The following is a 26,449-nucleotide window of genomic DNA, read 5'->3' as shown; positions in this document are numbered from 1 at the left end:
AGCACCCACTTTGCTCTCATCACATCTCTGTTAATTGAACCATAAAAATTCTATTCTTCAACTTTCATTAAAAAAAAAAAAAAAGTTGCTTGGAACAGGAATAGAGAAAAAAAATGGTATAATATAAAACAAACAAAGCTTTTTTGGAGTCACATTTTTAGTGTATATCAAAGCTGTCAGGAGTATCCTGTAAATGTAAAATGTTTTTTCCTATCTGAACCATCCTTCCAGCAAGCATTTTGTAAAATACTTGAATAGACAATAAACATTAAAACAGTTCAAGTCAGTTTACTTTAAACATTCAAAGACCTTTGTTATAATTTTTACCACTCAATGCCTTTTATGTGTCACATGTAGTTATGTCAAATGTAATTTCTTAGTATGTTCCTAAAAATGTAGTCTAGATAGGATATTTTGCAACATTAGTCTTCAAAAATGTGTGATGTAGTTTTGTTTCTCACTTTTGTGCTTCCTGTACACTTTCAATGCAGGACATCAACTTCTTCAGGATTACAAAATGACTGATTTGGGTCAAATTTGCTTTCAAGTACAAATGATATTAAAAGAATGAAAAAAACCCTCATGATCCGAATTTTGCTTTACAATAACTGTATGTATAGCAATGAAAATATAATTTTAAAACTCTTGCTGTGATGTGCAGTTTGCAAAGAGTAGCTGAATCTTCCCACAACGATGTGTTCTGTTTGCCAGATGACAAAAGACCAACTTCATTTGTGTAGAATGAGAAGCATTGCTGTTTGCCAGCCTGTTATTATTCACTGCTATGTCTTGATCCAAATAAAATTTGCTGTGTGAGACCTATAGTTTCCAAAGGCTCTACAGACATGAGTAAATAAGTGGTAAGGACTGCATAATAGAATTACAGCAGCTGTGTTTAACTCTCACTTACATTAATTTGGTATCAGACTTCTAAACTGGATTGGTAGAGGAAAAGTACAGTTACATATGAGATCACACAACTTATATTGAGATTGTGGTCAACTTGTGAATCTCTTCAAGGTTTTGATTTATGTTTTATTTCTTAGGTTGTTACAAGAGAATGTAGGAATGGACATCCCCTTTGGTGAGGGTGTATTAAGCCCCGTTTCTACAGAGATGAGACCCGGTAAGAGAAGCTCTTACTTATTACTTTAATGATATCATAGTCCTTTGTAATTTCATTATATGGAGATAAGGGCATTTTTGTGCTGGTAATAAAATGAAAGGAAATGTCAGTGCAGTGTTGAAAAGAAAACTTGTTAATTTTGTTTTATTTTGTCAATTTTCTTCTTCGCTTCACAAATGATAAATACCAATATTTCCTCTTGTGCATTATTGTCATTGCTTATTTAGTCCTTATGATGTTTAAGTAATTGCTATTATCTATCTTATATTTGACTACTGTCTAAGTGAACTAAGAACATCTTGAAATATGGCACATAATGCAGTGGCAAGGGACAGAGCTATACCTATTTTTTTGTTTTATTTAAGACTATTAGTTAAGGCTGATTATGAGACTCGGAGGTATTTTTATTTCTGTTACTGTATTGGATACAATACTGTCTTAGTCAAGATTAAAGACATGGCTCCTACTTGCAAATCAGCACCACTTGGATAGCAAGTGCATAACAAAACAGGAACTTAGAGGGAATCTTCACTCGTATTATTTTCTCCCAGATTCAACAGAGCGTTTGTTCATAACTCATGATTTGTTGCTCTTTAAATTCTTAAACCCTGTGGGTCAGACTGTGTGTGAACCTTGATTTCTGGCTGATGATTGTGAGAAGAGTGAATCTGGATGTTATATAATGCAAGTGCTCCCAGCTCCCAGCCATTCCTGTGGAAGCTTGTTTTATTTAACTTGTTTTATTTTTTAAAACATTAATGTGTGATATTTCTGTTTTATATTAGGTGGCCTGAAATGGCTTGTTGTTACTGTAATTGGTCTATCCCAATATGTTTGCCGGTGATTCTTAAATATCTGGGAGACAAATTGTATGCATAGGAAGTGAAATTCTTTTTTTTATTTCTCTTCTTTCAGAACCTCCAAATTCTCTTGATCTTAATGGTTCCCATCCCAGAAGGATAAAGCTTACTGCTCCAAATATCAATCTCTCTTTGGACCAGAGTGAAGGTTCTGTGCTTTCTGATGATAATTTGGACACACCAGATGAAATTGACATCAATGTAGATGACCTTGACACTCCTGACGAAGCAGACTCTTTTGAATACACTGGGCAAGGTAGCTTTCTAGACTGTAGATTTACAGCTCATTTCTGATTCTTTATTTGCTGTTTACATGATCAGTTTCATGTCAGTCAGGCTATGAATATGGTTAATGCATTTGAGATTTAATGTAAGGTTTCCAGATATTTTTTTCTGCTATTTTTAACCTTTCTCCTCCAGTATAAAGTAATACATTTCTACTTATGCAGAGTGCAGAAAGAAATAGTACAGCTGATCAGCTGATGAAATAAAATAAGAAGAGCAACCTGGATAGAATCTAACTCCTTTCTTTGTCCAGTTCTAATCATAGGACTTGTATGAAAAGAGTCTTTCAGTAAAGAGAAAGCAGTTGCTGTCTGTTGTAAGGGAACACTAGAACTAACTGCACTTTCAATGAGCAGCTCTATATTATACTTACATCATTTATATTTAAAGATATAACGCTGTGTGAAATATATTGTCTGAATGGGAAAATCTCATCCCAAAGTCTCTCTTGTCATGATACCTCCAGATTTTGCCGTGAAGTATACCAGAATATTAATATTTTGAAGTTCAGGCACTATCTGTGCCCTAATCATTTCTTTGGATGATTGGAAAACACCCAGCTGGGTTTTGCACCCATTCACTCTGTACAAAAGCTGCACCAAAGAGCTTGCAGTGTGTAAATGAAATAGACACAGCATGGTAAGAAAGGTCTTTTGTTAGTAAGAAAGGTCTTTTTCTGTTCCCATGTATGGTTAGAAACCTGAGACATGTAAGGTGTGTGCACGGCATGATAAAGCTAGCTCATGTAATGGAACAACAAAATTCATCGTTCCACAAACTTAAATATACTTTCTCAGCAGGGCCAGCTGTACAGTGTAGATACACCCTGAAGTATGAAACTTGTCTTATTTTACTTAGGAAGAGCCTCAGACACTCCATTCTTCCTTCGCATACTAATCTCAAGGCAATAATTTTTTCTCATGTGGTGTAAAAGTGTCTTGCACTGCCTTACTCACTTCACCTCACGATGCACAAAATAGGGTGATAACAACCACCCATGCTAGTACCTGAAGAACCATATGGGAACTGTATTCACTACTGTAAATACCTGAAGATCATAAGCATTTTTCAATCTAAACAGAGAGAAATGTTAAAAAGGGCTACATTTAAATTGAATTTTCCCTTGCGTTTAAATTCTTTGCTGCTAGTGAGGTCACTATAACTTAAAAAACTGTGTGTTCTTTTGAGCATGCAGGAACAGTTGCACTGGCTTAAGTGGTATTGCTAAAGAGGCATTGCTGTGCACTCAGTCATGCGTAAGCGTCTCTAATGTCACTTCTCATTAGAAGGCTGATTTCCTTATGGGTAGATGCAGAGCATAGTGATGAGTTGCTATATGGTTGGAATATTATGTACCAAAGGTTTAATCTAACACACACACGCATGCTTTTAGATGGTTGTGACCACTGCATGAGAGCAAAAATCTCTGTCTGCCATGGAACAGATTTTGCCTTTAAGCAAAAGCCCTAAAGTAAGTAAATTAAACTCCACTGATTTTGGTGGCAGTTATATTTATGGCAAGCATTTGTCCCCAGACTTTTTGTTGTTTTCTAAATGTGATGATTGGTGATATTTTTACAGATATATAATTTGATTTTAGGCATACTTAATTGGCAAAACATCATACAATTACATGAGCCCGCAGATAGTAGAAAAGGCAAAAATAGTCACAATTTATCAAAATAAGCTAACAATAACGTGAGTAGACTATATACAGCATGGATCTGATAGCTAACAGTATAGTCATAAGAACTAGGGAAGAATGGTTAACAGCCTTTGTACATTTGTCACCCTTCTGTTACCAGTATGTGCTGTGCTGTTACCAGCATGAATAATCTCCCACAGCTCAGTGGTTCTGTAGTGTTATGCTAAACCCAGATAAGTACTGAGAAGGCATTGATGTTGAAACTGTAGAGAGCAATGATTTTTAGCTTCTCATCCTCAGGCTAAAAATGGTCCATTTAAACTGTGAAAGTCGACTGAGAAAAGTAAGACTGTTGTCACAACTCAGGAGGTCACATTGTCACTGGAAAACTGAGGGCTGTGTAAAACAAGGAATGTTGAAACCCGGTAGTGTAGAAGAATGATGAAAAGAAGAATCAGTACAACTGCAATGTGCAAGAAACCAGATGAGAGTGGAAATACCAGTGTCTTAAACTAGCACCCGACTTATTTAGGGACCTGTCAACAGCAGTTTCACAGTTGTTTGTTTGTTGTCACTGATACCTTAAATTTAAGTATGCTCTTTCAAAACCTGCTCTTGTTTCTTAAATGAGCTTTTCATGATTTTTACATTAGGTGACATAAAGTTGCATTTACCAAACTCTGTGCAAATAGATGAAGGCCTGCCCCCACATCAAATTACTATTCATCTACAGATTTTTATTTCTCTTCTGAATTTTGCACTGCTTCATCTTTCTCTGCAAAATCAACACTCCAGGCAGTAAAGCAGAATCACTTTTTCACAGGGAGATCTAGTGCCATGCATGTAGGTAGTTTTCATATTGTTTCCGTTGGTATCTTTACAAGATAAACATCATACAGAATTGCATTAAGATATTTAGTTTTGTGATTATGGGGTTTATGTATTTTGTAAGGTCACTGAATAAATAATATTTAAAAAGTAAACTCCAAGTATGTTATTAAACATCATAAGCATTGCACTGTGAGAAGGCACGGACATATACCTCAGTTTCACAATGTATAACCTACTGAGTGGCAGGTATTAAACCGATTTGAATTAGTATGTTTGAATTAAAAAATCATGTTTTGTAATTTGTTCTTCTTCCCAACCTTATGACTCCTCAAAGTCCCTTAAGTTGCAGTTCCTAAGGAGAAAAGTCCTTGTGGTAACATTATTTGTACATGTGTATGTTCTTCTTGATCTTTCATTCCTGTTTCCACCATTGATATATTTTAACTAGAATATATTTTACTCATTAGCAGACAGATTAATAGGTAAAAGCTGAAATAGAGAATCATAGAATCATAACTACATTCTTGCAAGATTCCAACGGATGGGAATTTAGTAAGGAATTGGTGATAGGCTTAGCTTTTGTTACATATCAGAGAATCTGCCTCAGAGAAAGGGGCTTTCAAACAGTTTACTTCCAATTAGGGACAAAGAATACAAGACAGATGTCAGATGAAATGCAGACCTCAATAGTCCTACTGTAGCAGAGCCATTTGCTTACTCTCCGATTCTATCCTTCTTCTTCCTCTTTTATACTTGCTCTGGTTTGTTGACACTCGTTGTCCACTTAAATGAATGTAAGATAAAAAATATTTAGAGATATCCCATTAATATATAAAATATACATTTTTGTTTTTCAGAAGAGCAGACTGCTATTAAGGATGCTTCCCAGGAGGAGTCTGAATCAATTCCAGAGTACACTGCTGAGGAGGAGCGAGAGGACAACAGGTTATGGAGAACAGTGGTTATTGGAGAACAAGAACAAAGAATTGATATGAAAGTTATTGAACCTTACAAAAAGGTTATTTCACATGGAGGTAGGAAAACCTTGAATGCATTTTTTAGATTGATTTGAAAATTCATGCTCTATTCTAAGCATGATTTATTTCAATTTTAGTTCACTTATCATATTAGCAAAGAGAGAGGGTTTATTTTTCAGCCACAGCTATAAGCAATGAATTGACTAACCCCATCAAATTACAGAAGCATTATTGTATCTTAGGGCCCATATTTATCCTTCTTAGGAAGACACTGTTATGATGTAAGGAGTTTCAGGCTTCTTTTGGAGGAGTATCAATGAGCTACTGGCATAGCACCAAAGTGAGCCATCCTGTTTTCCGTTTGGTCATAGGATTCAAAAGACAGTTTGAGCAGATACTGTCAGTTCATTTGAAGCCTTCAAATGAACTGAAGCCAGTTAGAAGCCTCATAGAATACTATTTTCAGAAAAACAACACTTGCATCAGGACAGGTCCTTGCTATTTGATCAGTCAGTGTTGGTTTCACATTTCTCTGTTGCTGTTTCTGTGCCTGTAAAAGTGATGGTTGACATGGGAAGACTTTGTAACCTTCACTCCCTGGTCCATAACTTAAGCACTGAGCTGAATTTTTCTTGGAAGATAAAGATGGCCTGATTTTGATCTTTCTTACACTGTTGCTGTCAGTAACTACATGAGTGAAGCAAGTAGTGAGGCCAGACTAAATCAACCTGGTCAGACTTTTCAACCCAGCAATGAGTACTTTAAATACAAAGTACTTCCAGAAGCAACAAATAAACTAAGATACATGTGTCAGTAACAATCTGGTTATTGTAGAGTAAAACTTCAGATCAAGGAAAAAAAATTGTCCTACAACAAAAAAAAAATCTAAAATTTTATTTTCTAGATTATAGCAAAAGCTTCATGCATGAAGAGATATGGTGCTCTATGATTGTGGGTGCACAGATTTAAATAATTGGAATGGCAGAAGAAAAAATCATAATTTTCCCTTGGGCTTCCATTTCCCTGGTTATGCTCCTCATTTAATTTTTATTTAAGCTCCTGAAATTTATTTTTCTGGCATTTATAGTTGCCAGCTGAGACCATTTCACCAGCAACTATTTTGTTTCTTCACATAATTTGTTAATAACTATCAAATAGAGTATCAAAGAAAACATTTGAAGTCAGAAAATGAAGTAGGAAAATGACCTCAAGTGCTTACTATATTGTCTCCTTTGATCATCTGCTCCCTATCATTGCTAGAGTATTTATAGTTCTGGCATTACTAATACGCTTCTGCATAATTTAATTCAAATGGGTAAATATTACTGTAGCTACTGAAAGAATAATGTTAAGCAAAACCATTTAAGTGTTTTTTTCCTTGGTGTTTCAGGTTTAGATTATTTTTGCATTCTATAAGTTTGTGGGATACAGTTTGCCAACTGTTAAGTATGGTATTAGGTAAAGATAAATTATTCTAATCCTACATAAATTCAGACAGGTAATTTAGCATCTCAGAGATAAAATTTGTGTTTATGTGAGGATGCTTCTGCCACAGTGCTGCTGATCTGTAGCATCATTTAAAGTTAAACCAGTGTTTCCAGTGTATTTTCAGTGTTGAATCTCAATCTGGCAAAAAAAAAAAAAAGTGTTGTTACATAAATAAAATTCTATATTACTTCAGGATGTCATCCTCAAATTTGTACATTTACATTAAAAGCACCTAGAGTTAGCCTGCAGATGCTTATATTGTCCAGTGTGCAAATGTTTTAGTCAAAATTAGTAAAGATCTTTAATCCTCCAAGCATTTTCCTGTCATAACAGCACCATCAGAGATTTATGCATGTCATGACACCTCAGACACAGTTTAGCAAATAGCCATAGATGGCATAATTTAGGAAACAAACATAAGATTTTGGGGCTTTGCTAATGGTATTTATTTATATGTTTGTTTATTTTGTTTTTTTTTGTATGTTGTAAAGTAATGTATGTATGTTTGTGGTGGAAACTGTCATGTATATAATTCTGCTAGATGCCGATGTATACATATATATCAACCTATGTGAAAAATGAATACCATTCTATTTTAGTGGGTGGAGAAGTAGCCCTTAATTGGGTATTGCTTGGCAGTTTAAGAAGTAGTAGTTTCAGTGGCAGACATCTCTTATAGTAACTGCAAAGGATATAACAACGTACAGTTATCCATGGGAGTTTAGGCTATTCATCTCAGTTCTCCATGTGAAATAATCTGGATACAAATTAAGGTTTCCAGTACTGATAAGCAAATAGACTTCACTGATTCTTTCTGCTTTACCTCACTGTAATACAGTTGAGTAGTTGTGACAAAAAAGAGGTTCATTTCAGTCAAGATGCTTCTGTAGTAAGGAGTGAGGTAGCAGGTGTGAATGATCTTACACTGATTTAATGTTTGTCTTCAACTTTGGTTTATCATCTTTTTGAATGAAATTATTAAATTAGGTTGCCAAATCTGACAAGTTACCAAAACATGGATTCTTTGTGCCAGTGGTTTGTGACAGTTGCTCTTACCAGAAGACAAAACCTTTCTTTGAGACCTTATTTTGGAACAGGAAATCTGCTGCCTCCCTGGGGCTGGGGTCAGGGATGTCGCTTCCCAGCCTGGTTCGCCCCTCTGATTACTACCCGCTACTGATAGTCCAGGCTGGCAGTGATATCACTGATGAGAGAAGCCTGAAGGCTATCAAACAGGACTTTAGGGGGCTGGGACGGTTAATGGACGGAGCGGGAGTACAGGTGGTGTTTTCATCCATTCCTACAGTGGCAGGGAGGGGTTCAGAGAGGACACAAAAAGCCCACCTGATAAACACGTGGCTCAGAGGCTGGTGCCAACACAGAAGTTTTGGGTTCTTTGACCACGGGGTGCTCTACTCGGCACCTGGCCTGATGGCCGCGGATGGGTCCCAACAGTCCACAAGGGGAAAACGGATCCTGGCCCAGGAGATGGCAGGGCTCATTGAGAGGGCTTTAAACTAGGTGAGAAGGGGGGCGGGGATGAAACCAAGCCTGTTGGAGGTGTGCCAGGGGGGAACAGTGGCAAGGCTGGGGGAGAAGGCTAAGGCCCAGCTGAAGTGCATCTACACTAATGCACGCAGCATGGGCAACAAGCAGGAGGAGCTGGAAGCCATTGTGCAGCACGCAGGCTATGACTTGGTTGCCATCACGGAAACGTGGTGGGACCACTCTCATGACTGGAGTGCTGCAATGTCTGGCTATAGGCTCTTCAGAAGGGACAGGCATCACGGAAGGGGTGGTGGAGTGGCTCTCTATATGAGAGAGTGTTTTGACATCGTCGAACTTGAAGCTGGGAATGACAAGGTGGAGTCGCTATGGGTTAGGATCAGCAGAAGGGCCAACAAGGGAAGCATCCTGGTGGGGGTCTGTTATAGACCGCCAAACCAGGATGAGGGGACGGATGAGGAATTCTACAGGCAGCTGGCGGAAGCTGCGAAATCGTCAGCGCTTGTTCTTGTGGGGGACTTTAACTTCCCAGACATATCCTGGAAACACAACACAGCCCAGAGAAAGCAGTCCAGGAGGTTTCTGGAGAGCGTGGAAGATAACTTCCTGACGCAGCTGGTTGGCGAGCCTACCAGGGGAGGTGCCCCACTAGACCTTCTGTTCACTAACAGAGAAGGACTGGAGGGAGACGTGCTGGTCGGGGGCTGTCTTGGGCAGAGTGACCACAAAATGGTAGAGTTCTCGATACTCGGCGAAGTCAGGAAGGGGATCAGTAAAACCGCTGTCTTGGACTTCTGGAAGGCTGACTTTGAGTTGTTCAAGACACTGGTTGGCAGAGTCCCTTGGGAGGCGGTACTGAAAGACAGAGGAGCCCAGGAGGGCTGGACGCTCTTCAAGAAAGAAATCTTAATGGCTCAGGAGCGGTCTGTCCCCACGTGCCCAAAGAGGAGCCGGCGTGGAAGAAGACCAGCCTGGCTGAGCAGAGAGCTATGGCTCGAGCTTAGGAAAAGAAAGAGGGTTTATAATCTTTGGAAAAGAGGGCGGGCCACTCAGGGGGACTACAAGGATGCTGCAAGGCAGTGCAGGGACAAAATCAGAAAGGCCAAAGCTCATCTGGAGCTCAATCTGACCACTGCTGTTAAGGACAACAAAAAATGTTTTTATAAATACATCAACACAAAAAGGAGGACTAAGGAGAATCTCCACCCTTTACTGGATGTGGGGGGAAACTTAGTAATCAGAGATAAGGAAAAAGCTGAGGTGCTTAACGCCTTCTTTGCCTCAGTCTATAGCAGCAAAACCAGTTGTTCTCTGGATGCCCAGTACCCTGAGCTGGTGGAAGGGGATGAGGAGCAGAATGTGGCCCCCACAATCCACGAGGAAATGGTTGGCGACCTGCTACAGCATTTGGATGTACGCAAGTCAATGGGGCCGGATGGGATCCACCAAAGGGTACTGAGAGAACTGGCAGAGGAGCTGGCCAAGCCGCTTTCCATCATTTATCAGCAGTCATGGCTATCGGGGGAGGTCCCAGTTGACTGGCGGCTAGCAAACGTGAAGCCCATCTACAAGAAGGGCCAGAGGGTAGACCTGGGGAACTATAGGCCTGTTAGTTTGACCTCAGTGCCAGGGAAGTTCATGGAGCAGATTATCTTGGGTGTCATCATGCGGCAGTTGCAGGGCAAGCAGGCGATCAGGCCCAGTCAGCATGGGTTTAGGAAGGGCAGGTCCTGCTTGATGAACCGGATCTCCTTCTATGACAAGGTGACACGCTTAGTGGATGAGGGAAAGACTGTGGACGTGGTCTACCTTGTCTTCAGTAAGGCATTTGACACCATTCCCCACAGCATTCTCCTCAGGAAACTGTCTGCTCATGGCTTGGACTGGCGTACACTTCGTTGGGTGAAGAGCTGGCTGGATGGCTGGGCCCAGAGAGTTGTGGTGAATGGAGTCAAATCCAGTTGGAGGCCGGTCAGTAGTGGAGTCCCCCAGGGCTCAGTACTGGGGCCAGTCCTCTTTAACATCTTCATCGATGATCTGGACGAGGGGATCGAGTGCACCCTCACTAAGTCTGCAGATGACACCAAGTTAGGTGCGTGTGTTGATCTGCTCGAGGGTAGGAAGGTTCTGCAGGAGGATCTGGATAGGCTGGACCGATGGGCCGAGGCCAACGGTATGAAGTTCAACAAGGCCAAGTGCCGGGTCCTGCACGTGGGGCACAACAACCCCAAACAGCGCTACAGGCTGGGAGATGTGTGGTTGGAAAGCTGCCTGTCAGAGAAGGACCTGAGAGTATTGGTTGACAGTCGGCTGAATATGAGCCAGCAGTGTGCTCAGGCGGCCAAGAAGGCCAGCAGCATCCTGGCTTGCATAAGAAACAGCGTGGCCAGCAGGGCTAGGGAAGTGATTGTCCCCCTGTACTCGGCTCTGGTGAGGCCGCACCTCGAGTACTGTGTTCAGTTTTGGGCCCCTCGCTACAAGAAGGACATGGAGGTGCTCGAGCGAGTCCAGAGAAGGGCAACGAAGCTGGTGAAGGGTCTGGAGAACAAGTCTTATGAGGAGCAGCTGAGGGAGCTGGGACTATTTAGCCTGGAGAAAAGGAGGCTCAGGGATGACCTTATTGCACTCCACAGTTACCTGAAAGGAGGCTGTAGCGAGGTGGGGGTTGGTCTATTCTCCCACGTGCCTGGTGACAGGACGAGGGGGAATGGGTTAAAGTTGCGCCAGGGGAGGTTTAGGTTGGATATTAGGAAGAACTTCTTTACTGAACGGGTTGTTAGTCATTGGAATAGGCTGCCCAGGGAAGTGGTTGCGTCACCATCCCTGGAGGTCTTTAAAAGACGTTTAGATGTAGAGCTTAGGGATATGGTTTAGTGGAGGACTTGTTAGTGTTAGGTCAGAGGTTGGACTCGGTGATCTTGGAGGTCTCTTCCAACCTAGGCTATTCTGTGATTCTGTGATTCTGTAATGCTATCCTTTTTATTTGGTGTAATAACTCTGTAGTAATTCCATGATGCATACTCACTGTTTCCTAAAGTAAGAAGGCCAGGTTGGATGGGGCTTTGAGCAAACTGGTCTAGTGGAAGGTGTTGGATGAGGCTTTGATGTGGTCTAGTGGAAGGTGTTCCTGCCCATGGCAGGGGGGTTGGAATTAGATGATCATTAATGTCCCTTCCAACCCAAACCATTCTGTGATGCTATGATTTATATTCACTTTGCTATTTTTTCAGTATGTTTTGTGCCAGATTTTTACGTGTCCGACATCTCATTTTTTTTTTGGATCACTCGAATCTAAGGTAAAGAACATTGAGTTTCCTTTACCTTCAAATGGATGCTGCTCAGTAATTTAGCCATTGCCAAAGATAAAGTGTGAGCCTGAACATTAAGTTTTAGCCTTCCATTGGCCTAATTGGAATTTTTGCCTGAAATCTAATCATATCATAGTGATTAAAAACTGGTACTAAGTTCTGTGTTTGTGAAGTGGCAGAGCTCTTCACTGAAGGAGTAGAATTTAAATAATTTTGATGCATGGGCTGTGAGAAAACTTGACAGCTTGGATAGTTGTTACAGTTAGGTAACTAAGGCAGTTAGGTGTATTCTACATGAAGTTTCCTTTGGACACACCTTAGTATCTTTGGAGTGTCAGGAACCTTTCCGGTAACTTAAAGACTAAGCACAGATTCTGCCTAAAATAAGTAAATCGGATGTCAGGTCAACCATCCCTGATGATTGAGTGATCTACTGAACGTCCTGCACTGATGATTCAGTGATCTGTTGAACGTTCCCCCCTGCTAGATGATAGATAAAGCCTCATCCAGAACCTAGGCATTAGCCACCAAAATAGGAAAGGGGAGAGTAGACATAACTTGGCATTCTAGGTGTGATTGCCTTCTACCTAGGTTGATGGAGAAATTCCTCAATAATACATATATTTGCATAGACTGACTGAGAATTAGGGCAAATAGCTTTTACTGGTTTCTACTGAAGAATTAAAAAACACCTCTCCCTTAAGTGAATAGTCCTTGTCTCCAAGCATTTGTAAGAAGCAATGGGGAGACCTTGTTGCTCTCTACAACCACCTGAAAGGAAGTTGTGGGAAGCTGGGGATTGGCCTCTTCTCACAGGTAACTAGTGATAGGACTGGAGGGAATGGCTTTGAGTTGTGCCAGGGGAGGTTTAGGTTAGAAATTAGGAGACATTTCTTCTCAGAAAGGGTAGTCAGGCATTGAAATGGGTTGTCCAGGGAGGTGGTGGAGTCACTGTCCCTGGGGGTCTTCAAGGAAAGGTTGGACCTGGCACCTAAGGACATGGTTTAGTGGGTGACATTGATGGTAGGGTGATGGTTGGACCAGATGATCTTGGAGGTTTTTTCTAACCTTAACAATTCTGTGATTCTATGATTTTATATCTGTCTGTGGGGTTTTCATTTGTGCGTTGTTAGATGATAGCTCGACACAATTGTTTGCTTTACATGGAACTGCAAACTGTGCTGTGTAATTTAGTGGAGACAGCAGCTGCAATGTGCTCCTGGTGCCAAATTTCTGAGCCAGTTGGACAAACTGCATTGTGGCAGCATGATATAAGTTGTCCTGGAAAATCTTTTAAGGATTTTTTGGTATAAGGAGGAAAATCCCATCTCTATTTTTAAAGCAAAGGGAAAAAATACCGCCTTATTCTGTAATGATTTATTTGAGGATAGGCTAGAGTAGGCTAGATTAATTTAGTGCTTTCTCTTTGAAAATGCGTGGGTCTATCTGAGAAGAAGGATATATATCAGAGACTCAAATTAAGTGGTGAGTGTGGGAGGTGGAGTTGTTTCTTTTGAGAAGACTTGGACATTCCTTCACACCAAGCTCTTCACACCAAGGTGAAGGAGCTGAAAAGAGGAGTTTTGTCCCCCTCCATGTGTACATCGGTGCTAGAGAGTGCAATGCTACCCTCTGAATTTGAGCTTGAGATCTTTACTGGTTTTCCAAAGTCAATCAGCCATATCTATAACAATAGCTAAGCTACTCATGTTACTGGATCACAACATGATTTGGAGTTTTGCCACACCATGCTATGTCATGTGCCTTAACCTGGTTATAGCCACGTTGTCATTTGGCTCAAATTCATTCCCTAATCCTGAGCTCTTTTGCCTGCCTCTGTTCTCCAAAAGCAAGGAGCAAGGCACAGCGTGGTATTGCAGAGGACAGTGGGCAGACAAATGCTGGACTGCTGTCGTATGGTGGCTTCTCTAGCTCTGCAAGCCCATCTGTAGATCAGCAAGCCCTTGGCCACTGGGAGCCAGAGGAAGGTTACTGCACAGAGCTGGAACATCCCTTCCATGCCAGCATCATGGAGGGAGTTTAGACTAATGATGGCAAGCCTCCTGCAGTGTGCAAACTGTGGATGAGGTCTGGGCTAGCATTCTCAATTTGATATTGACAAAACAAATAAACACTGTCAGTTTATCCGATACATTATATTTAGTCAAACCCACCAAATCAAATTCTGCAAGAAGGAAGTCCAGCATCATCCTTCAACAAGCTGATTTGAAAAGCCGTGATATGAAGTAGTATGGCTTAAAGCAAGAGACTCCTGACATGCCTCAGAGGCTTATCCACCTTCCCCCTCCCCTCCCACCTCCCCATATGGGGAAACAGTGGTGTTTTCCAGTCCTTTAAGGAACACCTGAGGGCCATGAATGAAGAGCACTTCTGTGCATGTCTTTATGGCTGGCATAGTACTGAGATTAGTCAGCTGTGATTTTTCTTGGCATGGAAGAGCTCATATGTCTTGAAGCATCCATTTTGTGCATTTTCCAAAGCCACATAAAAAATGAATTCCTTGATATAAACATCTTCTAGTTTTCCTTTTTTCAGCTAGGTGAGACTCACTTTAGGTGCTGAATGGGAAAGGAGAAAAAAAACTAGTCCCTCAGCTCTTCCCTGGTTAACATGTGGATTATAAGTGATCCCTGCCTTTCCATCCTTTCCATAAGGAATTCTGTTTTACTCTGCTGCTGAGTACAATACAAGAAATTACGTGAGTAAATGAGTTTGGCTAGTATACTGCTCACTACTATCCAAAAAGCAGTGTAAAAGTCCTAAGATCTCATTAGGAAAGTGCTGCACAGGTGCCGGCATTATCCTGAATTTTGTCAGGAATGTGTTCCTATCTCCTAGGGAAATTCAGGGTTTCCTCCACAAACATTGTCTCCTTCATACTTAGTTTCTCCCAGCCTCTTCTGAAAGCCTTTCAATCTTCCTCTCAACATAATCAGCCTTTATATCTGTGTGTCTGTAGTAGTATTTACATGCAACCATTTCTCCCAAATCTTTATAAATTGCCTCCTAATTGCACATACCTGCTAAACAAATCCCAAACTTTTATCTGAAATGCTTGTGTTTTGTACTTTGCTTGTATTTTATAACAGAAATCTGTAGGGACTGCAAAAGATTGTGAAGAAGATTGACCAACATTAATACACCGTGAAAAAAATATTTTCTTTTGGGTAGCAAGTAACTATTTTGGACCTGAGAGCTGTAATGCTGCAGCATTAAGGGTTTACAGGTATCAGTAGGCAGTGGTGGAGACCATAGAGCACTGGTATTGGACACTTGGAGTATCCACAGTAAAGAAATATTTTATACAAAACTTGCAGCAATGAATTTAACTGATCCTCAGGAACTTTTAAGGTATAGTGTCATGCAGTCATAACTGTAATATCCTGACGCCTTTGGAGCTGCAGAAGACAAATGAAATTGGATTGTGAGACCTTGGGAGACATCATTCAAAAGATGCAGGATGACAAATGTAGGTATTTACCTTAGCATCTTATTCCTCAGGCCAAGGTGAGCATTCAGCACACAATTGCAATAGAGATGTAGTGAACCAGGAGCTCAGATAGAATTGCATTACTTACAAAGTAGAATGAGGCTTTTTCGCTGGCATCTATAAAAAGTTTACTCTTAGTTGTGCTAAGCACATTTTCCAGGAATTCAACATAACTCACTATCGTACTTCCTTATCACTTGATGATCTTCATTCATTTTCTGTCTTCTTCAACAGGAGACATAATCAATCTATTCCAGGACTTAGAGATTTCTTTCTAACTTTATCTTGGTAAGAGCCTTTCACAAAGATAAAAATGCGTTTTTATTTGTTCCACAGGATACTATGGTGATGGTCTGAATGCTATCATTGTGTTTGCTGCATGCTTCTTGCCAGACAGCAGCCGAACTGATTACAACTATGTCATGGAAAATCTTTTCCTGTGAGTGATATGTGAACAATGTGACAGAGTCTTCTCAAAATTGTGTAGTGAGAGAGATAACCTGTCTTTAATGAAGAGGTAACGTGGGTCACTAGAAGGGGAGCAATCTGAATGACAAGTAAAATAGCAGTTTTAGATAAACTGCTCAGTGGTGTATTACTGTACTATTCCTTACCCGGTCACCCTCCCAAATTAAGGTGTATTTGTCAGAACCAAACCTGACTGTAGTATCTCCCTGAAAGATAAGGAATACCGTGTCTTTAGCTTCTTGGACCCACTGTTTCACTAGCAATTTCCAGTCCTTACAGAGAACAATCAGCAGGGCCTGCGACCAGCAGACTGGCTTTCACTCTTAATTTTTTATTATACATTGCCATGATACATCATTGTGTATGATATTTTTAATGTATGCTGTGTCTGTGTTCAGGAGTCACAAGACCATTTTGTGACACTTGTTTGAAAAATACAGGTTAAATGACAGTTGCTGACACAAACAGCCCAAAGTGTTTTTTTTCTGACTCCAGCTGCTTATGATTCAGTTATAAGTGGTGTTTCTTGGACAGGACACAGATTTGACCAAATAAACCCACATTTATCACAGTGAAATTACTGCTACTAGCAACTACGTTTGGCAGCCAAAAACTGTGAAGGCAGCAACTCCCCCAAGTGCCACCAGCTAGTTCCACTTACAGCTGCTGAAAAATCAATCATTCTGGAGATCTTTATGCTAATACCCAGTATGTCAGTTCAGCAGCCAGCGGAGGCCTGGCCTTCACCATCTGCAGCTTACAAGGCACAAAACCTTGCAGCAAGAGCACAGACCCTCTCTCTGTAAAACTCCAGTTCTTGAAGATGCCCATGGTGACAGCCAAAGCCTTCAGCATTGTGTCTACATGTGAAAAATTAGATTGCTTTTGTTCCAGGTCAGAACAACTGCTGGCGTTTGGCTGGTAAATAAAGCCTTTTAAGTCCCCCATGTCATCTACAGTAACTGATTTACACAAAGCCCTGTGTTTTAGATGGGAAGAATTACTGCAGAGGTTTTAATTTAATAGTTAGGGCACAAAGCTGAGAGTAACAGAGACTGACATTAAACAGTTGTTCTCTGACATCACCCGAAACCCTTGTTCACAGGTAGAGTTGGTGGTAAATGGACTTTGTAGAGGAAGTATCTTCAAGCCTTAAGAGACTTTTCCACATCACTTGGGGATATTGCCAAAGTCCATTCTATATCTCAGTCTTTTTCTGGTGTGGTAGTTTAACAGGGAGTTCATATTCGCTTCAGCTAATTTTAAGGCTGGGATTCTTTATTCTTTTTAACGCAATAAGAACCAGAAAATAAAAAGTCAGATCATCCCTTTCTTTAAAATGTAGGCCTATTAATTGCATAGAAGTAAGAGGGAGCTCGACAGCTTACAACATACCCAGTAACTGATCCGATTTTTATTTTATTTTTTTTGAAATTTTACTATTTACTATATACAGATGTCTGGAGAGACATACAAATTATTAAATCTCTTCAGAGGAGTTTTTTTTTTTTCTTTTTTTCTTTTTTTTTTTCTTTTTTGTGTAGCATGATTCTGATCTAGATCCACCTTTGGTTTGTGATTAACGGCTGCCCTCTTAGATACTCAGTTGCTGCCTATTTTCTGTCCAGTTAAAATACCACTCTCTTGTGAGAACTAGATTTTCTACTCTTGTTTAAAGAAACTGCATTGTAAGGAATTTAAGTGTCAGATTAGATCATGAGTCATGCACATACACCTGTGAAAGGGGCCATTATGCTCCAGGATAGAGCTGCCTTTTGTAGGGAGAATTCTCAGGCATTCAGTTTTCTAAGGTGTGACTCAGTAATTTTTCACTGTAGTTTTCAGGCAGACATGCCTTGGGGCTGCGGGGCAGAGAGAACAATTTAAACATTCTGGTGATTAAGAGCTCCCAAATGAGGCAGGGATTACTAAAACTGAGCAAAGCATCCACAGGTATAGTCCTGGCCAAGAATTTAAAGCTACCCTTTCATTTGACTGACTACCCAGCAATTCTAGGTATGGAGAATTTAGCCCTGAGGGTGATAGTCAGTCTCAAAGCAGAGCTGAGAAATTTAATGAGTGTTTGAAGTGTTTTGATCACAAAATGAAGTAATGGCATGGAGTGCTCTGTCCCCTTAGAAGGCAGGTTGATAGTCAAGTTCTGTTAGCTTTGAGATTCAAAAGATTTGTAGCTTGCAGTCACAGACTCAGCAGCAGTAATCTGAAGGTCACAATAATTGTAGAAAAGTATCTTATCCTGACCATTATTATTTTTGCATTGAACAAAGATGATGATTAATAATGAAGACACATTTCTCGACAGTTAGAATTGTGGTTTTCTAGTCATAGTTCTAGAGGTAGGTGGTATGGTGACCAGTTCTGAAAGTCTGCTCTTGGTTTAAAGGAAAATAAAACACTGTCTTGCCATAAATTGCTTGGTTAGCCTTGATACATTCCTAGTAGACTGATTTTTATTGTGTTTAAATCAATAATGTAAATATATAATCACTTCTGTTCTTTTATCAGGTATGTAATCAGTACCTTAGAGCTGATGGTAGCAGAAGACTATATGATTGTATACTTGAATGGAGCAACACCAAGAAGGAGGATGCCTGGACTGGGTTGGATGAAAAAATGTTACCAGATGATTGATCGACGGTGAGCAGTATTTTCCTTTGTGATCCACAGCTATTGTTTTAAACATCGTCCATTTCTTTTTGCTCCACTGAATAACAGTGTTCAATGTATATGATTTTTTGTGTACGTTTTGTATTTTCTTACTTTCTTAATAATCTGTTGATATCTTTTTTTCTTAGATTGAGGAAGAATTTGAAATCATTCATAATTGTTCATCCATCATGGTTTATCAGGACAATCCTGGCTGTGACACGACCTTTTATAAGGTATGTAGTGAATACTGGTTTAATTCCCTAAGAATACGGAAGCACCCTAAGTCAACAGAAGTGGCTGTTAACCTCTCACTGATCTGTGCTGGGATGATTTTGACAGTTCAAGTTAATTTCCCTAAAGTGAGTGGGGAAAAAAAGTTGATTTGTGTGAGAATGCAGTTGTGTACCAAATGTATATGCAGAATTGTTAAATAACTTCTTTAAAATTGTTTTGTTCTAAGCCCATTTAAAGGCTTGTAGGAAGGGGGTCTGCATATGGTGATAGTCACTTCATTGAAAAAAACAATGACCACAGAACAAGATTAAGCTATAGTTCTGGGTTTAAAAAAATCAGTTGCTGCTCATTCAAGAGGACTGCCCTAAGCTATTTGAAGGTGTAGGAGGCCTAGTTCCAAATAAAAGGATTTCTGCCACCAAAAATACTTTGATTAGTAAAAAACAAAGTGTTAGATACAGAAGACCTCAAACTTTTTTGAAGAAGATGGACAAGTATACAGCTGCAACACTGACATCAGAAGAGCACACGGATAGGCATGAGAAAGAGTTGCTTCAAATAAGAGGAGAGGCATCTTATGTACAGAAGCCACACAGAGAAAAACACATGACAGACAGCAGAGAAGTCTACCCTGAGAATACAGATGAGAACGCTGAAAGTGTCTGTCACAAGGTGCGCTGTCCTGACAGGGTAACCTTGAGATGGAGAAGAAAATGGCTTCTTGCATTGCTGCTTAATGCAACAGGCAGAGTATCATAACAGTGATTCTTCTTTCACATGTGGTGTCTTCAATACCAAGCAGAAAGTGACAACTGAAAATACTAGAGTAACACGGGAATAGCACCAGGAATTATCAACAGTAATAACAGGGGATTCAATTAGATGCATTTGGTGCCCAAGATGTTTCAGTTGGCTTACTATTTGCTCCAGCTAAGAGTAGGCAGTAAAATCAAATATGCCCCACCTGTTTGAATTCATGAGTCATTTATTTGGGATGGCCAGGAGCAACCACACATTTTGCATTTCCAAACTGGTGATAAAGTTCACTCTAAACAGTTTGATGAACAAAGTTAGCAGTCCATAACTAGATACAATAGAGACCAATTACAAATCTCCATTTCAGCCAAAAGGTAGATTGAGTCTCAGTCAGAAGTAGAAGAAAGTGAAGTGCAAATGGGAGCTGAAAAAAAGGTGTGCAAGGCACAAGGCCAATGTGACTTGGTAAAATCACAGAATGGTTAATGTTTGAAGGGGCCTCTGGAGGCCATATGATCCAACCCCCTCTGCTCAAGTAGGACGACCTACAGCAGGTTACCCTGGACCATATCCAGGCAGCTCTTGAAGATCACCAAGGAGGGAGACTCCACTACCTTTTTGGGAAACTTGTGCCAGTGCTCCATCACCCTCACAGTGAAGAAGTTTAGTCAGAACCTCTTGTGTTCCAGTTTGTATCCATTGCCTCTTGTCCTGTCATTGGGCACCAATAAAACAAGCCTGGCTCCGTCTTACTTGCATCCTCCCTTCAAGTATTTCCAGACATCAGTGAGATCCCCCCCCGAGCCTCCTCTTCTGAGGTTGAACAGTTCCAGTTCTCTCAGCCCCTCCTCATAAGGGAGGTTATTCAGATCCTTGATCATCCATCACCTTGATCCATGGCCATGCACATGTCTCTCTTGTACCGGGGGGGGGCGCGGGGGGGGGGGGTGGGGGAAGAACGGGCGGGGTGCAGAACTGGGCACAATACTCCACGCGGCCTCACCAATGCTGAGTAGAGGGGAAGGATCACCTCTCCTGATCTGATAGTGATACTTTACCTAATGAAGCCAAGAACACCGTTAGCCTTATTAGAGGCAAGGGCACATTGCTGACTCATTTTCAACTTGGTTTCCACTCATCAACTTGGAAGATGAGTTGAGGATGTAAGAAAGCTGAACCCCTCTCTGAGGACAGAAGAGCAGTGTGAGAAAGATGAGTAAAAAAACTGGAAGCCATAAAAGGAGACCGTTAATTCAGTAAAAATCACAATGTAAGGAGAAAGAAACTTGATTAGATTGAAGGCTAATGGCTATATCGTAGTTTGCTAGCCCAGTGCTGTTCACTGAACTACTGACGTACTGTGGGAATTTCAGAGTAAGAAATGAATTGCTCCCAAGGCAAGGAAAGAAGGTCCCAAGACAATAAGATAGCTAAGCCACTTAATTTTAATTCTGTTTCAGCTGAGATGCAGGGCAAACCAGTAGGAATCAAGAAACCAAAAGACAGCAAAATGGCAAGGGACAGTCAAGTCACTGAGAGTTTTTTTCTTTTTTTTCTTTTTTTTTTTTTTTTTTTGTTATTGGTTTTGCTTTTGGTTTTATTTCAGTCTGTAGAAGTTTCTGATTGGCTTCCAGCTTGCCAAATTACTATAGTTGGCAGTTCAGATGGTCCAGACTATGGTTACATTTTGGATAAAACGCTAAGAATTATCTATCTGTTACTATGTCTTTCATTGGACAATTATGGGTGATTTGCTCATCTTAAAACATAACCATTGGCATGCTCCAATGTGTGTGCCAAATGACAGTACAAAGAGAAATGAAAGTGGATGACCTTAACTATTCACAGTACCTTCATGTATTCTTGTTTTAGCTGTCTCACTTTACCTTCATAAGAAGGTATGTATAGTAATGTGAGGGGAAGTAACCTTTTGCTCAGAGCTATTTCAGATGACTTACATTATCTGGTCATAACCCCAAATCATCAGTAAATAAGAAAAAAATATACCCTGTTTTACATGGCCTAACACTTAAGAAAATTTATGCTCAATTTGTCACTGTTACTGATGTTGAAAGACTATCTAAACGAAACCAGAGCTGGATTTGGATGATTGCTTGATGATTCAAATGAGAAGAAGAGATTTTACCTAAGCTAATACATATTAAATAATTCAGGTTAAATAAGTGAATAGCTTTATATTTTTAAAGTATGATTTCTCAACACCCTTAGCCTTTTTCTTAGTGATCATTTCTCAAACACAATAAATGATCATAAAGCACAACTAAAAGAAACAAGGGAAGTATTTCCCTGTAATCAGTCACTGCAGTAAGAATAAGCATGCACATACCCAATCAGATCTGTACTCATCTAAACAAATGTGGATGTTCAGCTGTATTATGTTTGAGAATCATAGCCAAATATAAATGTTAATTTGTCATGATCATTGTAAGTGAATATTTTCCATCTTTTTTTTTTTTTTTTTTTTTTTTTAATGTATGTGTGCTGCAGAGGATTTGGTTCTTTTTGTAATTTTAATACATCTTCTTCTAACTGTAGAACTGATCTCATTGCCTAGTATGTAGGCATTGCGATTTTATAATACTGTCCTAAATACTGTCATCTAACCTAGCCAAAGAACAGAAAAAAAAATGTCTAGTCTTGATTTCAGTCTAACTAGAACTCAGATATGCTTATGGTCAGCCAAATTTAGCAGAAAAGTCAACTGACATATGTTGTCTGTGTTTCAGCTCTAAGTTCAGTAGTAAAATACAGTACGTCAACACGTTGGCAGAGCTTCGTGAGATGATTCCAATGGAATACGTGCACATACCCGATAGTATTGTCAAGTAAGTGGTTTAGAGAAATAATGTACTTGGTCTAACAGAAAGTATTTTTACAAACTCATAACAACATTTCAGCATCTATAAGAAAAATAGAAAACCTCTACCTGATTCTGTGATGAATGCTTATGCATTGTTCCACAAAAAAAAAACTCCACTGTTAAACTTTGAAGAAAGAAAACACTGTTGCTGGAACACAAAGCGCAATAAATATGCAATCCTAGGGGAACCAAAGTCTATAGGAAGAGGAAAGTTTTGTATTGGACCAAATAATACTGCTGGTAAAATGAAGACAAAATTTCAGTCTCACAGTCCTTTCATCACATCCATGCCTATATAATCTGTATTGGAACAGACTATTCACTAATTGTAACTCAGAAAGAAAATAGGAAAGTTTGACCCTTCTACAGTTAGTTATCAACTTACGCTATGTCTTTGCATAACTTTTACCAATGTTTAAGTGAAAGTGTTAAGTTTTAGCAATACAGAGCTTTGAACTGAAGCAATAATTCAAAGATAGTCTTGTTTAAGAGAAAGACACTGAAAACCCAGGTTTGCCATTCATTTTCTTGTTGATTTCTCATTGTTTAACCATAGCCACTGAAAAACAATGGCTCAGTTCTTGCCTCTTATGTTTAAAGGTTTTCTAAATGCAGGTATTTCTGAAGGAAGGATACCTCTTAGAAATTCTAAGTAAATTTCAATTGCTCACTTGAGCTGGCTGTTTTTTTTTTCAGATATCAAAACAAACTGAAGTGGTATACCAGGATTGAAAACCTTTGAAATCTGTTATGGTTTTCATGTTAGTCATTATTACAAAGATTTGCTGTTGGGAAATGTATTGCTTTTCTTCTTTTTATTAAATATACTAGGTTTTGAACAGGCAAGCATTGTGTTTTGGTGAGTAAATAGACAAGTATGATTGTCTTTTCCTTATGGTTTATCAGTGACTAGGTATAAAGAACACTTATTTTGGAGCTGTCACAGATCTCTTCAGCCCAGGCAGGAGTTTTCACACCTGCCTCACAGAGGTGGAAGCAGCATAAAGGGCTCTTCATCAGGCTGGTGATTGCTCTGATTCTTGAGGTGTCAATCCAGGGAGCAAGTGTGAAGCTCATGTCTGCACAGCACTTGTAAAAATAGTAAATTATAGTCATGAAATCAGGAGTCAGAGGGATTTTCACTCATATTTGTTTGGTTTTGTGACTGCCTTACAAGTGGAGTAAGAAAGTAGAAGTACAAGGAAAGTAGAACACAGAGGTCATTGGTCACCTGGTAAGAGATGACCAGGATGTTTTAACATCCCTACAGTTCTTTCAGCCTCCCTCCCTCGATCCCTCTCTCTCTCTTTTGATTTCCATAAACATTTTAGTTTTAATTGTCCCCTTAATACAGACCTTAACCTAATACTCCAGTGTGTTTCTCTATTTGGATTCCTTGCTGTGTTTCACTGTTACATTGTCTACAGCAGTGCACGCATCCTGTGTTACACACTTCTTTCCTTCCCTATAGACTGAAAAGACCATTCACATCAGAGACCAAAGGTGAACTAATCACAGCACCGGGTCTATGGAAACTTTAGGATTTAGACCTTAAGAAATTGTAGAAAACTGCCTGTGTTTTGTCATCAGCAGCCAGATGAGTGATCATGATTTTGCTGAAGAAAAAAATCAAAATGTGACAAATGTTCCCATTGGTGGCAAGCTTTATCAAAATGTCATGATATGATATGAAGTGGGTGTGAACTGAAGGCACTGTGAGTGGTTAATCCCATGCCAAAGGGAGAAGAGCAGACAAGTGTTCAGGTGTGAGCTTCCCTTCTGCTTCAGGTTGAGGATTACTGTAACAAAATAATACAAAATGCACTGTTCAGCAGTCTAATTACTCCACCAGCAAGAACAGACATAACACTGAGGTTATGATGAACCCCACCTGTAGCAAGTATGTGGGTTTATGCCAGGATTTGGGTTGTGTGGTCGTTTGGTAGCTTTTTACTGAAGTGAGATACAATGTGCCTGGTGTATCATATGAACTTGCATGTCTTTTCTCTTCCTTCACCCACTCCTATCTTGTAAGGTATGATGAAGAGAAGTGTATTAAGAGAAGAATGAGGTAAAACTTGCTTTCTAGCCCATGCTACTGCTCATAGCAGACTGAATCTGTGTGACAGCCTTTTACCCACAGGTGACCTCAATAGCTGAATGAGAGAGGCCTTCCAGTGTTGTGGAATCCTACTTTCCCCTTCAAGCTGTTGAGATCAGCCTCCTTTGCAAACAAAACCTACCCAACTGTAAATGTCCTTGATCTGGCCCAGGCTGCAGCTACTTTGATTCTATCTGATGGAGCAATTGAATGCTTTCAGCTCTGTCCACTGGGCATGCCTCAGATCCCTGCTGCTTTTATGTTTCTGCCTCCAAATAATTTTTAAAAGGAGTTGCAAATTAAGGTTGGGTTGAGAATAGAAATAAATAATATCATGCTAAACTGAAGAGCCTTAGGGTTTGTATGTAATACTGGGTGCCTATTTTAGAAGCATGTATTCTATTTGTTCTTTGCTTTGCTATTGCTCTGCTTCTCTCTTATGCTCTGCTTGCTTCTTTGTTTCTTTATATCAATAACTTTTACTCACGCAGACTGGATGAAGAACTGAGGGAAGCTTCAGAAACAGCTAAGTAAGATAGCTTTCAGCAGGATGCTGGCATTATATTTACTTGGTTCACAGGGATGGATTGAATGCAGTACGTGTTTGGTACAACAATCAGTTCATAGTTTCAAGTATTGTCTAAGTTTCCACATCTGTGAATTGATTTCCCCTCTCATTGTAAGCAGCCTGCTTTTATACAGCTGGGTCACAGAAAGGACTAAACACACTCTTACACTAGAAAAAAAACCTTTTTGCTATTTTTTGGCAATGTTTTTATAGTCATAGGGAGGACTGAAGTCAGTTTTTAACTGCATTACAGTGCTTTATTAAGCATTTTTCTACTTCATCTGCTGTGTCAGATGGTTCATATAATTCTTAGGAGGTAGATCTTTTTGAAAATTATTTATTTTACAATTTACAGACTTAACAATGGTTATTATATCACATTCTCTGTTAAGGCAATAGGTAACTTCTTTCTTTCCACCGTTGGTTCAAAGGGCTAATGGATTAATACTTGATAATATTGTATCACCTGTAGTGACTTAATAAATCAGTGTCAGGTGGTGATCAGGTACTTTAAACTCACAACTGTACTTTGGCTTTAAGATGCTAAGGCAGTATGGTGTAAAGTACCATAAAAATCTTTAACTGGAAGGACACAGTTCTTGATTCACTAAGCTAGGCTTAGAAATCATTTACACTTTGCACTTTTTCCATGCATGCTTGTATACAGGATTCCACAGAAGGGAATCAAGTGTGACATTTTCCCTGCAATTTTTGTAACCAGAGATTATTTTTTATTTTCTGCCTCCTTCCTTTAACTCTCCTCTAACTTATATACTTCAGAATTTTCATCTTACAGCTTCTTCTTTGTTGTGTTTTTTCTCCTTTTGTGTAGTACACATTTTCCACGAGTTCTCCTGAGATTAGCTTTTGAAATCACCAAAGGGAGATACCCAAAATACTTGCCAATGCTTTTTGATTCTAGCAATTAAAATGCCTCAGAAGCAATAAATTCACATAAATAGTTATCTGATACCACCTGGATATTATGTTAAACAAAAGAGTAAAGACCCACCCAACCCTGAAATGCGATTTCTATCTATGATATTCAAACATTTTCAAATACATTGGATTATACTGCAATGAAAACTGTGGAAAAAACTCTGCTTTCTTGTTAAGCCTTCCATTTAAAACAGCGCAGGCTGCAGCATAACAAGTGAAAGGGGAATTAAACATTCATGTGAGGTATCATTAATTACTGTTATTGTTGGATGTATGAAGTCACTGTAGTGTGTTT

The 26,449-nt window shown here is 39.7% G+C and overlaps 1 protein-coding gene across 5 annotated transcripts in view; it reads left to right on the top strand.

Moving 5' to 3' along the window:
- PRUNE2 (prune homolog 2 with BCH domain) overlaps positions 1–26,449 on the top strand; it is a 146,516-nt gene that overhangs the window by 114,748 nt on the left and 5,319 nt on the right. For 2 of the 5 annotated variants that reach the window (XM_035310257.1, XM_035310256.1), the window contains exons 11-18: positions 1,047–1,126; positions 2,042–2,242; positions 5,605–5,781; positions 15,874–15,976; positions 18,532–18,663; positions 18,822–18,908; positions 22,413–22,511; positions 24,582–24,617. In XM_035310257.1, coding sequence (XP_035166148.1) covers positions 1,047–1,126; positions 2,042–2,242; positions 5,605–5,781; positions 15,874–15,976; positions 18,532–18,663; positions 18,822–18,908; positions 22,413–22,511; positions 24,582–24,617 — 915 coding nt within the window. Of the gene's footprint in view, positions 1–1,046; positions 1,127–2,041; positions 2,243–5,604; positions 5,782–15,873; positions 15,977–18,531; positions 18,664–18,821; positions 18,909–22,412; positions 22,512–24,581; positions 24,618–25,138; positions 25,178–26,449 lie in introns of all 5 variants that reach the window. The other 3 variants (XM_035310260.1, XM_035310259.1, XM_035310258.1) reach the window with 3 other exon arrangements.

Source organism: Oxyura jamaicensis, chromosome Z (assembly GCF_011077185.1).
Source record: "Oxyura jamaicensis isolate SHBP4307 breed ruddy duck chromosome Z, BPBGC_Ojam_1.0, whole genome shotgun sequence".
Taxonomy (NCBI): Eukaryota; Metazoa; Chordata; class Aves; order Anseriformes; family Anatidae; genus Oxyura; species Oxyura jamaicensis.
The sequence above is the reverse complement of the archived record's forward strand: the minus strand, read 5'-3'. Positions and strand labels throughout refer to the sequence as shown.